This window comes from Bemisia tabaci, chromosome 2 (assembly GCF_918797505.1).
Source record: "Bemisia tabaci chromosome 2, PGI_BMITA_v3".
In the NCBI taxonomy this organism is placed as follows: Eukaryota; Metazoa; Arthropoda; class Insecta; order Hemiptera; family Aleyrodidae; genus Bemisia; species Bemisia tabaci.
The window spans coordinates 47,809,713-47,826,277 of NC_092794.1; the positions used below are offsets into that span (position 1 = coordinate 47,809,713).

A 16,565-nucleotide genomic window follows, 5' to 3' on the forward strand; every position below is an offset into this window, starting at 1 on the left:
TAGGAAAATATGTTTCTCTAGAGTAATATTTCCAATAATATTACTTATGGGCACCATTCGTCTGACATAACACTTTATTATACTAATTCACCCTGTCCCATCCGTCGGTTCCAAAGGTTGGTCCTAGTTGGTCCCTGTGTAAAAATTTACCATAACAACGAAATGCACTAACACACTCTCACGGTAAGTTCCGATGGTGACGATGGTGTTATCTCTAACGTGATCCTGAATGCTGTGTTGGTGTTGGTGTGTTGTTTCAGTGGTTTCATGGTTTCAGTGAGTCAGTGTTAGTGGTTTCTCCATTGTTGTTATCGTGCGCTGCCCTAGCATGGCTACTGCTAGACCAAAATCTCCTAAAACCCTTGGTCCTATCAAAAGTGACAAAGATGAATCATTCTGGGAGAAGATTGGGACTCTTGGAAGGAAGAAGCGAATCAAGGAAGGTAATCTACCTTTACATCACTAGTAACTCTATTAAACTTGGGACAGATGGTCAGAGACATGCCCTTTTAAGGCAAGTCTCAGAACCCACTCCTCTAAGTAGCCTCTTAATACCACAATGCTCTATTAATCTCCTATTGCACCTCTTAAACTGGAACAGTCCACACTTTTCTGAAATGAAAATTAGCAAGTTGGAGCGAATTTCTTTTGGACAAGTCATAAACTAGAAGTGGATACCGGGATGGTCGTCAGTACCCAAGCACTAATCGATGGCCGAATTGGAAAACCATGTATCTCCATCATGGTGATTCAAAATTTCTTCTCTTATTTTATTTTTAAAGAAAGACAAGCCGACATTACAGCTTTAAATTTATTTAGAATTTTCCGCCAACACAGAAAAAAATCAAGGAGGACTTTTAAGAATCAACGGCTACCAGCTTTCCTCAGAAAAATCTAAGCATGACAGCAAGTCACAAATGGTGATATGTAGTTTCGTTCTTTGACCATACTTGACCACACTTCAACCATTCAATATGTCGAATCAGGGCATGCCAAGAATATTGTTTTAGGTATTCAAAGTATGATTTTATCTGACACAGAAGTGAAATGGTTCTATATTTGTCTCAGTGATCAGTTATTCAAGCAGGTCTCCCTCTGTTGATAGGACGACAATGCTGTGCCAAGTCAGTCAGCAGTAAGTGCTGCATTTCCAACTTACACTGGAAAGCTAAGTAATGTAGTATGTTAAATATGTGAAGTCTTGTAGGGAGGTTGTAACTTTCCATAAACATCGGCGTAACTGTTTCAACCTTTGGCTTCCATGTTAAGTGTCTTATTCTTTAAAACAAGCAGAAGCATATTTTGCAATTAGAGGACTTAAAACATTACATAGGTTTTATGTCCTTTGACTTAGCCTGACAGTGCAGGGAGACCGTTTACTTTCAATTGATCTCGGTGATGAATCCTCTCCCTTGATCTGTCATGTATCAGATATAAAATTTATTTGCAATTCTGGACTTGTATTTTCTGGGGCATTTTTTTCTAAAACGGGAACTTAGGGTGAGAAAAATATTTTGTTGTTTCATCAAAGTAATATTTCCAGCATGTTGCCTGAAAGGTCAACTTAATAACTTTTATCATCTTTACAGTTTTCTTTTTTCACCTTGTTTTAGCGCAAGAAATCGAAGAAGAAGGAAAACTAGCCATAGAACTTCCAGGGAGTCCAACCAACCCAGATCTTCCTCCCGAAGAGTATGACATCGGTGGGTATTTATCATAGGCCTATTTTTCTTTCCTTTTTAATCAATCCAAAAATTGCCATAAATTGATATTAAAGGGAATGTTTTTTGACTTTTCACGGTATGTACAGATAGATGTTTTTGTGATCTCTCATCTTCAAACAATTCATCTCAAGCCGAAGCTCAATCAAATCAGCTTTTTGGGAATGTGTCTAAAAAACTGATTAAAAACGCTGGAAAAGTCATTCAATTTTCAGGTGAAAGTCTTCATAAAACCTCCGAAAAGTCCTAGCCAGTCTTAGCTTTTTTGTGTGTGATTTTGTTGCCTAAACTTGAAAACAGGAGAGCTCAAGACATTGATCTGTCTCAGCATATTCATCAATCTTGTTTTTTATCTCTTGTTATCTGTAGGTGAAAATGAAGAAAGATCAATGGTGGAATCAAAATCATATGATGATATCAAACTGCGTGAGCTGATTGCTGTGCTCATTGAATGGATCAATGATGAATTGGCTGATCAACGGATAATTGTTAAGGATATTGAAGAGGACCTTTATGATGGACAAGTTCTTCAAAAATTGCTCGGTAATAAGGAAACTATTTTATGTTTTTATTTAATTCTGAGCATGAATTTTCTTCAAAAAACTCATTTTTACTTACTTGCGCGATTCTATGCCCAAGTGAGTACTTAAATAAGCTTTTAAAAAACTAAGAAAGTAAATTTTTTGATCTGTTAATTGTGTGGGTCTCCAAAGGAAGGAAGAAAGAAAGAAAGAAAGAAAGAAAGAAAGAAAGAAAGAAAGAAAGAAAGAAAGAAAGTAGTAGTAGTAGTAGTAGTAGTAGTAGTAGTAGTAGTAGTAGTAGTAGTAGTAGTAGTAGTAGTAGTAGTAGTAGTAGTAGTAGTAGTAGTAGTAGTAGTAGTAGTAGTAGTAGTAGTAGTAGTAGTAGTAGTAGTAGTAGTAGTAGTAGTAGTAGTAGTAGTAGTAGTAGTAGTAAAATAATTTTATTTTAAAGCGGTGCTTTAGCATCTAAAAGAAAGAAAGAAGGAAAGAAAGGAAGAAAGAAAAATGTACTGATGAATTTTCTTTGAAGATTCATGCCGACCTGAATACCTCCCTCCTCCCTTTCATTATTTGAACGGGATTCTTCCGAAAGAAAACAGCTATCTTTTAACAAGCCTGTATGATCGCATCTAGGAGCTCCTTAAATAATTAATGCAATGATTTTAAAGAATCACAGGTGTTCATATATTCTTATTCAAACAAATATCACTTTAGACTTTCACATTCTTAATTTCTGGAGTTAACTTTTGGTGAATCAAGTATTTGGCTCGATTCTTGAAGAAAAGTTCAAGAATTTCCAATTCATGATTGTTCTAATTAATAGTTCAATCTAATTTGTATTATTTCTTTTTTCTCAGAGAAACTAACATATGAAAAGTTGGATGTGCCAGAAGTAACTCAGTCGGAGGATGGACAGAAACAAAAGCTAGGAGTAGTTTTAGCGGCAGTTAACAAAGTAAGGATGCACTTTCAAATACAGCATTTTTATGTAATGACTGATTCTAAATTTCCACGTAGGTGGAAGAATACACAGCAGTCAATTCTTAATGTAACAAAATCTGTTGGTGCAATATTTTTCTGTTTGAAATGGGGTTCGATTTTTGGTGAGTTGGAACATTGTTTTCTCAGTTAAAATGTAATTAAATAGAAAAAGAAGAACAATGCCGGTATTCCAAGTATTTAAGTATTTACAAAAATGAGTTGGAAACAAAGTGTTCAACAGCTCTATTTTGTCATTAATGGCTCTGCGGGTTGATTATTGAAAGTTTAAAGCAGCCTGATAAGACATCGAAATGCAACATATTGCATGGTTAAGATAAGGTGGTATTTTGTCTTGTTTTGCTGACATAGTTTCAAAAATCAAGTTCAATTCAAAAATCAATGACGTTGTTGGAGTTTATTTGTTCTAATACTAATGAAGTATAGATTACTGAAAGTTGACTCACAAGAATTTGTTTAAGCACTTTGATTTCCAATGTAACACATCATCATGTGCTTCAATTTAAATAGTTTTATTTTTAGGCGCTTGGTCATCCTCGTTGGGCTCAGCTTCAGTGGAGTGTTGAAAGTGTCCATTCTAAGAATTTAGTTGCCATCCTCCACTTATTGGTAGCTCTTGCCCGCCATTTCCGAGCTCCTGTGAGGTTACCGGAGAATGTTTCAGTCAGTGTTTTGGTCGTACAGGTAGCTGCCTTAATTTGATTTCATTTATTTATTTTTTACTTAACAATGAATTTTGTCTATCGATGATCTATGCATGAATTTCATCCCGAATTTTTTGGTTGAAAATATTCTAATAAATAATGCAAAAATAGTCAACCTGTGGAAGTGTAGCTTTTTTTGGGTCGGCCCGTGTTGAACAACCTGGCATGGGACTGAACCACCTCTGTTTGTTTCAAATTCAATGTGTTGGGTCAGATCACCTTTTGAAAAAACGCAATTGAAGGGTTTTTTTCCTTTAATACTCCATTAGTGAAGAAATGACTTGTAAGATGAATTGAGAAGAATTGAGGATACCACATGAATAACAGCCTATTTGCGCATAGGTTGTTATTGCTCTTATCAGCTTTTTGGATTCTCCGTACCCTGGACTTTACCGAGTATAGGTAGAACATAGTTTGGCAATGGCTGGAGGTCAAAAACCCTTTTTCCCGATTTAAGTCAGGCCTCTGGAGCAATGAGTAGAATAACAGCCTAAGCGCTGAAAGCCTTTCATGGCCATAGAGGTGGTAGAACCGGCCCTCAAAAACTCTGAGTGGAAATATTTACCGCATAGAAGCTACATTTTTAACATGACTGCTGGTAAATGGTTGTACAACTTACAACACTTTTCGCACCATTTTATCATTTTTTAAAACAGGAACCACAACCAAAGTTCAATCACTAAAATGATTCATTATAAGCTCAAGAGGAAGAGAGAAGATGCTGGTTCTTTTTTGGCATTATCTTGTAAAGTCAGCCTTAGTATAATTTCATTTTGCATTAATTTTGCGCGATTATGACAATTTTTACTTACTAACGTCAACAAAAATGATTGTTGGTTGCAATTACAGCCAATGAACTGATTTTTTAAATTAAGTATATTTCTGTGAAAACCGAAATTGTATCGCAATATAAACCTGGCATCTATCAATAGAAAGGTTGGGTCACTCGAAAACACTAAAGCAAGGTACCTGCAAAGGACAGTCAGCGCAATCCATTAAATATAAAAGGTTAAGTGTGTTTTTCTCACAACGCGGTTTCCAGTTACAGGTTGTTATTCTTGCGGTGTCCTCAATTCTTAGAAAGCTTGTGCATGTTTTCACTCCTTGGACATTCTTCCGTTGGAAGTTTCATGGCAGCTCTATTTTTCATGATTTTAACTTAAACTGTAACATTTCTACAATAATTTTCCCTGAATATTTTGATGATGCCATTCACATTGGGCTCCAATTTAATTTAGGAACCTTCAATGTATATTTGAATTTTTCACCTTACTTTAATCAAATGAGATTATCTCCTGCACTGTGACTTTGATCAGCAATATTTTAAGTGGAGGATAACTTAGAACTTACTTATTTTTGCTTATAGCCTGAATAAGAACTGTAAAAGATGAAAAGATCTCAAAAATACTTCTTTACAGCCCAGGCCATTTAGCTAAGTTCCATGTATTCTTGTGGATTCAATAGTTATGGGAGTATTGAAAAATTTATTTGCTTTCCTCCTTCTGTAACTAGAGCAAAATTAAAATGGGAATTAGTAAAATGTTCTCAGAAATGGGAAAGTTTTCACTTTTCCTTTTTCAAGACTGTACAGTGCCCAGTTCATTACCTAACTGTAATTTTTCACCCAAGAAGGAATCAGTTGCATTCCTTTCGGAAAACTTTTAAACATGAAATGAATGTCAATTTTTTTGCAGAAAAAAGATGGAGCTTTGTGTCATCGAACTGTCCAAGAACAAATAACATCTACGTACGATGATCTTGGTATGCGATGTGAACGGGATGCATTTGATACGCTTTTTGATCATGCCCCAGACAAACTTCAAGTGGTTAAAAAGGTAAATATCTCATTTTCTGTCCTCTGTGGAGTGCGCAACATTCAGCAAGATTGAGTCAAACAATATGACAAGTTCTTGAAAATTCAGGGAAAACCTGGAAAATTTCACTCAACTGATATGCTGTATTAGTGTAGCTCAAATTTTGTGACAGAAGTATCTCAAGAAAAATATTTAGTCCATCCTTCACTCAAAAGAATCATGAACAACTTATTAAAATAAATTTTAAGCCATCAATCACACTAATTTCTTTGTTAATCATGATATCTTTTAATGGGTCGTCATTATAGAATCACTTACATTTGTATTCTCATTAGTTACGGAACTTCTTAATTACAGCTTTGTAATATTTTTTTTATTGCCTATTCTGCTCCAGTGAGATTGAGGTTTTAGCTGAGTCTCCAAAGACCCTACCCCTGAAATTATTGTAATCCTTGTTCTGTAATCAAATAGAAAAAAACTAGAAAACATTGAAAAATTTCAGAATCTTTTTCCTTTCTTTTTAGGTAGATTTCTTGTTTTGTTTCAGTCTCTCCTAACATTTGCAAACAAACATCTGAGCAAAGTAAATCTGGAAGTTAACGAGTTGGAAACACAGTTTCATGATGGTGTATTCCTTGTATTGTTACTTGGACTTCTGGAAGGATTTTTTGTCCCATTGGATAATTTCTACCTAGCCCCGCAGGACTTAGACCAAAAAGTGTTCAATGTCAACCTTGCTTTTAAACTCATGCAGGACATAGGGCTTGCAAAACCAAAAGCCAGACCGGAAGGTGAGATCAGAAACAATTCCAAACTGGAATATTTTTTAAGAAACCTCACAGCGTTTTACACTTTTAAATTCTGTTGCAATAATGCACTCCATGTGAATACATGACATCTTAAACTTCATGTGAAAGACATTAGCTTATCAACTTTCCTTTAAAAGACTACGCTCGGAATATGGAATTTCAAAATTCTTTGATGTGATGTTCCTTACGATCTCCTGAGTAAGATGAGCTTTTAAAATTGAACTTTCTAAGTACCAGTCGCGAAAAATTCGGGTTTGAAAAGTTCATTTTAGGCAGTTTTACTTACATTATGGCAAAATACAGGTGCTCTAGGGGTAAGCTCCTGTCATCTCATTTTGCACTGCTCGGGAAGATAAGACTAAATTACCTTTATAGACAGAGTATGGCCATTTCTGTGCCGGTTTTTCATTGGTCGCCTGAAAATAGGCTGACACGATGTTCTTACAGCCGTAAATAAACGAACAAGACGGCTGTTATCAGCAAGCAAGTTTGAGGTTATGCACATCTTACATCCTTCTGTGATACAGGCGATTTAACAGTGTTTTCATGTGTTTTTTATGTGTTTTTCATAGATATGCTATTTTAAATTGTTACTGCCGTGTAATTGAAATTTTTGTCAAATTTTAGCTTCTTATCAAGGTTACGGTGAGCCGCTATCTTGTTTGTTTATTTACGACCGTAAGAGCATCATGAAGCCTAAAAACTCGTTGACCAATCAAAAAGCAGCACAGTTTTCCTGTAGTAAAAAGATATGAATGGCCATACTCTGTCTACAAAGGTACTCTAGATAAGACTGTCAAGTCAACTCAGTTCAAAACAAAAGGCTCTGCGTTCACTCAACGATGGTGCCACCTCTCCACACAATAGCAGGTGTTAAACTGCTGTTATATACACTTTTCAGGCTAAATTTCCTCGAGATTGGCACATAGAAAGTTTGATTTTAAAAACTCATCTTACTCAGGAGATTGGAAGGAACTTCATATCATAAAATCTCAAAATTTTGCTGGGGCCAAATTTCTCCGTATTCTGTGCTTAGTCCTTCGGTGAAAGGTATTGGGAGGATAAAAATATGATGGACCACCTGTATTAATTTTTTTTAGTTTCAGTAGTAGTAGTAGATTTGAGTCTGCCAATTATTTTCTTTTATAATTAAATAAAATAATGTTCATGCTTGATAACGCTTTTGGGCTCATGTGGTGGTTTGATGTTGCAGAGCACGCTGTAGGAGCAAAAAATATTTATGTAAGAAATGCGTTCAACATCTTAATACCTCAAAATTATCACTACCAGGTGCATGAAAGTTGACTCATGAAGAACTGATTTTACAATTCTTTTTGCTTTTTTCCAGATATTGTCAACCTAGACCTGAAATCTACACTACGAGTCTTATACAATCTATTCACGAAGTATAAGAGTATGGGATAACTTAGAAGCCTTGCCATACTTTACTCCTTCAAGAATAGTGAGCTATATTGAATCGTACTAATATTTTTTTTGGAGACTCCTTCACCTAGAAAGAAATGCTTAAGTCTTTTCCTATCAATAAATATTGAAACACTGATGAAATGGTTCCCAAGTTATCAAACTTAAGATTTAATTTTTTGTCTATATCTATTAACTTTGTGAGAAAATACTAGTGAGATTATATTTTGTTGGACTCAAATAGTTTATTACCAATACTGTACCAATGTTATATATTCTTACAAAGATATCTATTTACGTTGTGCCTTCAATTAACGATCTATACTAAAATGTTAATTAATGTTACAATTAATTTCCGGAAAAGACTTCTAAACCAAAGATTTGCTGCAAAGTAAAAACTCCACAGACTGCATGAGTCTGCTGCAAACTTCACAACAGACAAAAGAAGAGAATTAGTTGACCTATGCTTTTGCTAGTAAGAACTACTATGTATTTCTAGTTCATCCAAAAAAAGCACCTATCTGCATAAAGAAAGGAATGGCTCATAAGTAGTGTCTGAAATGAACAGAAATACTGTTTCTTTATTGCATAATTTAGTCCAATTCAGCAGGTTGGAAAATGGCTCCCAAATTAAGACCGGAAAGGTCGGAAAGTTCACTCTTAACTTCACGATCTGCATTAAAAATTTAAGCACTTTTTAGAGTCCTGTTTCTAAGACCTAACTCTGCACAGATGAGTCATCCCCGTTTCACAACTCTCGCAAAACTTACGCTGCTATCATGTGATATTTTCACAAATAAAAATGAAAAACAGAAGCAGTACTTCCATCCATTAAACTTAATTTGGAAAGGGGGAAAGAGAAGATTTTGATTAAATAGTCCATTCTGTGTTCTTTGTTTCTAATTGGAAAACTGCCTCACAGGAAGGCAACCACTTTGAATTTTTAGAGTGACTCATTTGTATCAAGTTATGTCTTTGCCATGGTATATTTGAACGTATTTTAGCTAAAAGGGACAATCACGCAAGCAAACCCCAGGCAAATAGTTCCTTTTAACTTAAATACGTCCATTTACTTTTTCAAAGAAAATTAAAAAGGAATAGTGATACTCCAATGCAGTAATTACTGTTTATCTAATGTTCCATTTTGAACAGGTATTTTTATTCTTGTTGTTGCTATTCTTTTTTATTTTTTTGTGGATAATTCATTGCTTCCAGTGATTCTGATACTACAGGGTGTCTCCGGTTTTGGAAAACCAGGGATTTCATCAGGTATAAGAAATCAGGGAATGCTGCTGCATGCAAACTGTTGATGTAAAAAGTAAAAAAACTTCGATTATTTTTGTCCAAACAAATCTGGAAAAGTCACAGAATTTTTTCCCTGAGCCGGAAGGCACCCTGTTTGAACTCAGTCACTGCTTATTTTTGTCATCATGAAACATGTTAATTTTGTCTTAGCACTTACGTATCAGTATTATTAATTTCCTACCGATTATGTCATCATAAATGTCTTGAAAGAGGCGGAGAATTTTAGTAGACAACTAACAATCAAATCCTAACGAATCCTTAAGTACTCAACTATAAGTCAAACAAGAATTGAGGCGCTGCGTGCAAGAAGGGCACTTCTTTGTTGCAATGTTTCAGAATCTCTATTTATATCCTAGTAGAGGAGCCCTCCAAGTTTAACCCAAATATCAAGGAAACTAGATGGACAAGTCATAAGTGATGAAAAGAAAACAAAGAAAAGCCATCTTATAATAATTTTTCACTGAAGCGAGAGAGAAGGAGGTACTTTTTTAAAAATTACGAGATAATAGATGGATGACAATCAATTCTTCTTCCGACATCGCGAAGTCTTTTAATGCGATATTTTCCTGTTTGAAATAGGGTTGGATTTCTGGCGACTGGAAAAGTCTTTTTCTCAGCTAAAATTTCATTAAACAACATTAAAATACAGGAATTTTCATTTTGCATGTACTTTCCAAAAGTAAAGAAGAAAAACAATTATTCCCTAGCCTCATAGGGACGTATTTATGCTGAAAGGAACCATGTGCATAGTCGCTTAGGATTTGCGCACAACATGAACTAAATGGTCCTTTTAGGCTTAAATACGCCCATTTGAAGTGAAAATACCCCATGAAACTCTGTGCAATTTTCAATCTTTGCAGTAGAGCAAGTATCACAAGAACTATTAATGAACCGATTTTGAATCTTTATGGCTGTTTGAGACCCTAAAGGCATTCCCCTAATGATGTAGGCTGTTGAAATTCCTAAATAATGTATATGAAGAAAGATACAAGTGAAACTGTACGTAGGTAAATCCTTGAGAAGTTCCATAATCTGCGATATTGAATTTAATAAAATGGAACTTGTGCTAATAGTATTTTTTCAGCCTCAGCCTTCAGTTTTGGGTATGTTAACTTGCATTCTTCCTTACTTTTTCACTGTCTCTGCCCCCTAATGCAAAGCTTCACTGTAGTAGTGAAATTGCCTATTTTTTTTCTTTTCAAACTTTTCTGCTTTCTTTTTCATTTGCGTTAGGTATAACATACTTTCCTCTCAAAAAATTTCCGACTGCACTCTTTAAGTTCATAATGTGTTCAATTTTTATTAAATCTTGACGCCTTAAAGTTATTTATTTATTATAAAATTTAACACAGTTATTCTTTATTGACTTTTTATTCTTCTTTTTTTGAACTTAAATGTCATGAGCTTTCCTATTCCTGTATCCTGAAGTATCCTTGTGGAATACAAGAGGCAATCTATTTTTATTTACAAGAAGCATGAACTCCTGGGTGTACAGAGTAACAGATGTCAAAATTTCATACTCTTCAAAAAGGTTTCTACAGGAACTTGGCATAGACGAGTTGAAAATCACAAAAGCTAAGATGTTATACAGGGTGTCCTAAAAGTCTGTATCCCCTCTGGGGTAACTTTTGAACGGTTAGAGATAAAAAAACGAAACTTTGGGAGTGTCTTTGTTAAAATTTCATGAAATTTCACGAAATTTCATAACATTATTGAAACTTTTGGGGATACATTCAGGAGGCTAAGAAACGCCTGAAACAGTGATTCTAAATTTTGAAATTTTTCACCACAAGCCTAAAACTTTCGCGCGTTACAAATGTTTTCGTTAAGTTTAGAGGTTAGGTTAGGGTTTTTCTCTCTAAACTCTCCTTTTTGCCCCCTCTTTGTGTCTGGCACCTTCAGTAGAGTAGCATAATACTGCAGCATCAACAGAAGGACGATCTGAAACACTTTCAGACCTCCAAAGGTTTAATCAATAATTCTAAAAAAATTAATAAATTTCAACTTTTGTGAAATTTATTCGAGCCTTATAAAATTTCATTTTCAATCTCTGGCTAGAACATGTGTTATAGTATCCTTGAAAAAGATTATTCACCTCCATAAATGATATAATTTTGAAAGGTACACTGGGAAATATAACGGAAAATGAAACAAAATGAAAAAAGCCCTAATTTTACAGTTGAAAATAAAATTCGTCAAGTTATACTAATTCAAACGATTTCTGACAGTTTTTCTGATGATTGGTGGCAGAAACATATTTTTTTTTCCACTTTAACAGTACTTAGCCCATTTTACAAAAACTTCATTTTTGTACTTTCAGTTCTCTTTGGTAACACAGCCACACTTCCAAGGAAATGAAAAATGTGTTGAATGAAAACCATGCCAGATACAGATCAAGAGGGATACCGTAGTGGAACCCTTCAGTAAATATTGGTATCTTTAAATACCAGAAAAAGTTCCTGTACCGAAACAGTGGGGAGCAAAAGATTTTCATCACTCATTTTAAAAAGGGAAAAGGGTATGAAATGAGTCACCCTGTTACAGTGTGGACAGAACTACTGTATTTTCATATTAGTTCGTTACATAATAAGAGGTATTTAACATATTCTTTGGTTTTAATTTCCTAACAAACAAAGAAAATGCAGATGTTGAAGATAAAATGTTTTTAAACTACTCTATCACATACAATTAGTTTCTATTTTCAAGGGAGTCTCAATTATTCCATGTTGTTTCATATGATTTGATAAATTAGATTTTTGTGAGAAAAACCGAAGACACACTTCACATTTATGAGGTTTCTCTTGTGTGTGTATTCTGTAATGACAAACTAAATTCGATTTTTGAATGAAACATTTGTCACATAAATCACATTTGAATGGTTTTTCACCTGTATGAGTCAACACATGACTCTTCAAGTTGGATTTCTGAATGAAGTGTTTTTCACATAACTGACATTTATACGGTTTTTCTTTGGTGTGAATTGGAGTGTGGTTGATGAGATTGGACTTTTGAGCAAAGCATCTACCACAGTATTCACATTTGAACGGCTTTTCACCAGTGTGAACACGCAAGTGAGCTTTCATGTTGCTTCTCTGAGTGAAGGACCGCATGCAAACTGGACACCGATGAAACTTGTCAAGATTGTGCATTGCTCTTTTGTGATGAAATAATTCCACTTTTTTACTGAAAACCTCACCGCAATTGGAGCAGACATAGTCACTGCCTGAACATATCACAGCTTCTACCTGCTCTTCACTGCCAATATATAGGGTAAATTGGTCATCACTGAATGAAAACTCAGACTCACGGTTATCATCTTCTTCCAGAATATGGATTTGTTTAATAGCTTTGCCATCTGAGTAATTATCTTCCTCAACTTGTTGACCATTCTCTGAGGGTCCATCATCAGGATTGTTCTCATAGGCCTGAAAAAAGAGAATATTGAATTGAATGAGTGATTTAATTTCTGTGCACTTCCCTTATCCCCTCTCTTTTTTGTGATAAACTTGAATCTTTCTGAGAATTCTTAATTGAAAGTGATGTTGATTATTTATGAAATATTCTAACAAAGGATGAAACCGATTAATGTGCGTACCATTTTAAGTGGTTTACACAAGGTGGTGATGAAACTCTAAAATAATGCCAGATCTCGAAAAACCGATGATTCTACATCATGGAGGAGAGAGAGAAATAAGGAGATACGCCCAGTCCTTTGAGCCTCGACTTAGGGTACGGTAAAAAAGTTGCAACAAAATCGGAACTGAAGTGTGACAAAGTGTGTTTCAAAAAAACAATTTATCAAGCGGTTCTTTCTCAATATTTATCAATAAATATGGAACGTTGGCTGTTTTTCCATTTCATTTAGAGACAATATAAAATAAGGAAAAAGACTATTGATTGGGGAAATCTTTGACATTCCACGAGCCTCTACAAATGCCGAAACCAATGAATAGCCACTAGCCAGTTATCATTAAAACCTCTCGTTCTAGCCTGGATGAGAATCTATGTATAAGGCCAGACTCATCTGTAAAAGTGGCGAACGTTGACATCTGCCATTTTTGCAGTGCCACTTTATCTTTTAATTTTCAGCCCTTGAGGAATGTTTTTGCTAAGTTTTGGACTTCTTGCACAATTTCCCATTGAGATTTGAATTTAAAAAAAAGGTAGGTGAAATTGAACATGAAATCAGTTGATGTGTGAATCTACTGTTATCCGCCAAGAATTTTAACTGATTTTTTTCAGGTCCTCCTTGCCATCACTGAAGGTCAGCGCTGGGGGATGGCCAATGCCTCCATTTTCTTTTATTTATCTATCTTTATATAGAGGATTTATAGGAGGATTTATCTCATTTCGATATCAGGAAACTAATTTTTAAAATTATTCATTGACTTTTTTATGAAATTACCCAAGGCTTCATTACTAAGGTACCTACTTGAAATTACAAGACCCAGAATTATCTTAGTTTTGGTTCATTTCAAGTGTTTTACCTCCATTCCTCTGCCTTAAGAATTCCTTTCATGTATGAAAAAGAGGCCTCTATAAAAACAGCTGATGTTGCCTAGGGATGTCGATACTCAGGGAAGTATCGATACTCGGTATCGATACTGGTATCGACTCTAAGCATCGATACCGGTATCGAGCATCGAGCTGAAGTATCGATACTTATGAGGTATCGATACCATCGATACTATTTCTGAATTATGCCGTGATTCTGAGTGTGCGTATGTCTGTCGGCCGTTAAATTCCGCCAGATTTACGCCTCTCTCGAAAAAGCCCTGTTCGCGTCCTTAGTCAGCTATTTTGAGCCTTTAACTACACTTATCGAACTGAGCTTTTAACATTTTTATTGAAGTATAATCATTTTGAGAAACTTGATTACTCCGTCGTTTGTCACAGTGCATCTTGAAGGTGAAATAGTGGGGAGAGAATTTTTTAAAAAAGAAAAAGAGGCCTTCTTCATGGCCAAATCAGATTAAGTATCGATACCGTCGATACTGGGGTCTTTGGCATCGATACTGCATGGTATCGATATCGTGGAGTATCGATGCCGAGTATCGTTAAGTATCGATCGAAAGTATCGATACTTTGCAAGTATCGGATAAGTATCGACATCCCTAATGTTGCCATTTTCAAGCATTTTCCATAGAAAATACTGTGGCACTCTCTCATGGTGACGGCAAGCGACGTGTTACACAGTGATTTTCATCTAAAAAACAGGACTTGAGGGGGAGGGGGCCTCATAAGAACGCCTATTGGTAAAACCACTGGAACGTTCAACTTGAAGTGACATACCATTTTATTTAGGACAAAAACCATGGAAATTCAAGGCAGAGCCATTGTGATCCACCCTGGAGAACTCATGATGATTTTTCAATATTATCCGGTCACTGTGACCAAGAAAAAAATTCATCAAAAAACAAAGAGTGCACAATGTTGAATTAAGCACTCAAAATTCCATAAATTCTTAGTTTGTCCTGGTGAAAGTCTCAATACTTCTTCAAATTCAGGGGTTCACTGCTTCATTGGTGAAGTTTTAAGGAGTCTGGGTTACGGTAGTTTTTACACCCTTAGTGATACAAAAATAAAGTACGTGAAGTGAGAACTTACAATTTTAGAAACATAAGGCGGAATATTCGTCTCAAGTTTGACGGTAACATCCATTGTCTTAAGGGTAGTGGTGACTGAAGTTGCTTCCAAATGGGATAGGGATGATTCAGTCATGCTTGGAACCTGAAGAAGAGAATTTAGTTGTAAATAATGGTCATGTTAACTGAAATACCAATAGTAGTTGACCTCCATAAATTTAAAATTTTCTTTTTTTTGCGGTCCAGTCATACTGAAGCTTTGAAGAGAAGTCTTCCGTGTCAGGGATTGATCACTCACTGCAGAGACACCACTCGCAGCATTTGCTGAACACGAGCAAAATTCCTATTTTGTTCAAAGTTGTTTAAAGTTGTGGGGCTCACTTTTGCAACCAACATTTGAAAATTGTTGGCAACAACGTTGTAAAACAACCGAAACACCCTCAGAAACAGGTTATTTTGGTGTTGTTTTCCAAAGCAACAATAGGAGCCGTTTTCGGTCGTGACCTTGAGCTTTGTTCTCTCATTAACAGGTTAGCAATGGGTAAAAACATCAAGAAAAAAACAGAAATATTCTGTTGCTTTGAACAAAATACATCTTTACTTTCTGAAGGAAAGTACTACACATTCGAAGTTTTACTCCTAGATTCCATGTAACCACGATAGAATTTTAGGTAACTACCAATACCAGGGTGTAAAAAGTTGGGGTTGGTTTACATGCTAAAAGTTTAGTCATTGCAATGGATGTTATGTTTTAACTCCTGAACTGGCATCAGATGAATTGGCAGTAGTTTACTTTGGATTGACAAACGCAGTCAACCATTTTAGTCATCTACTTCTGGCAGAGCCTGCGGTCAATCCTTGAATGCTGTAGGACCACAACAATGCAGCCACTTGCAATCAGAAAGTATGTAACTGCCAACTTGGCTGATGGTAGTTCTCATTTGTCCTCGCATCTGTGATAGAATACTTGAAGAAGTATAATCGGCGGCTCAAATTTCAAGATACACTTTGAAAAATCAGTTTATTTCGTTAAATGATTCAGTTACTCTGGATGAAAGACCTGCATTGTGATTGTTGTAATCTTTCACTCTAATTTATGCATGGATCACTCAACTACTAACTTTTTTGGTTCAAGGCTTGATGTGAGCGCTGCGACATTGGCACCTTGGAGTGCACAATTACTTACTGAACAGTTTGCGGAAAAACTTAAATGCATAGGTACATGAGGCGAAAAGTAGAGATTTGCGAGAGAATTTACCGTTATAATTGCCTTACAGCAGACTGGTAGGGAAAAGCTGGTACACTATCCTGCTAATGATTGAGAGAACAGAAATAATAAAATAAAATAGTTGGCGATTACCTAAGACACTAAGTAAAAGAAGAAGTCACCAAGATTGAGGGATGACATATAATTTGTCCAATCAAACACTCGTTCGACGGTTCAAATTGCACTGCACTGACTAGTGACTTCAGAGAAGCATAGAGGTGAGGAATAAAGTGAAATGAAATATTTATTTATTTTAGATAAGCGTTTGATAACAACCACCACAGATTCAAGCACTTGCATTTCCATCCATGTCATGTCTCTCCTCTGTGCTGTTACTATGCCTCAGCAGTCAGCACTCTGCTAGGTCAGTCAGTCGAAGATGGCAGACTCGAGGAAGAAATATGATTGGTTCACAATT

The 16,565-nt window shown here is 35.6% G+C and overlaps 2 protein-coding genes across 3 annotated transcripts; one reads left to right on the plus strand and one right to left on the minus strand.

Moving 5' to 3' along the window:
- Positions 1-255: 255 nt before the first annotated feature.
- parvin (beta-parvin) lies at positions 256-10,650 on the plus strand. Its single transcript, XM_019048653.2, has 8 exons — positions 256-443; positions 1,614-1,703; positions 2,091-2,264; positions 3,100-3,197; positions 3,764-3,925; positions 5,640-5,780; positions 6,307-6,550; positions 7,917-10,650. The coding sequence occupies exons 1-8, from the start codon at positions 329-331 to the stop codon at positions 7,991-7,993; spliced, it is 1,101 nt and encodes a 366-aa protein (XP_018904198.1). The 5' UTR covers positions 256-328; the 3' UTR covers positions 7,994-10,650.
- A 1,183-nt stretch (positions 10,651-11,833) lies between these two features.
- Positions 11,834-16,491, minus strand: LOC109035140 (uncharacterized). Of its 2 annotated transcripts, none has more exons than XM_019048651.2 (3): positions 16,139-16,491; positions 14,903-15,025; positions 11,834-12,720 (listed from the first exon to the last, which is right to left on the minus strand). In XM_019048651.2, exons 2-3 carry the CDS (start codon positions 15,014-15,016, stop codon positions 11,974-11,976), a joined length of 861 nt encoding a protein of 286 aa, XP_018904196.2. In that variant the 5' UTR covers positions 15,017-15,025; positions 16,139-16,491; the 3' UTR covers positions 11,834-11,973. The 2 variants fall into 2 exon arrangements, with proteins under 2 accessions (XP_018904196.2, XP_018904195.2); XM_019048650.2 differs by having other exon boundaries at positions 16,241-16,490.
- Positions 16,492-16,565: the final 74 nt, after the last annotated feature.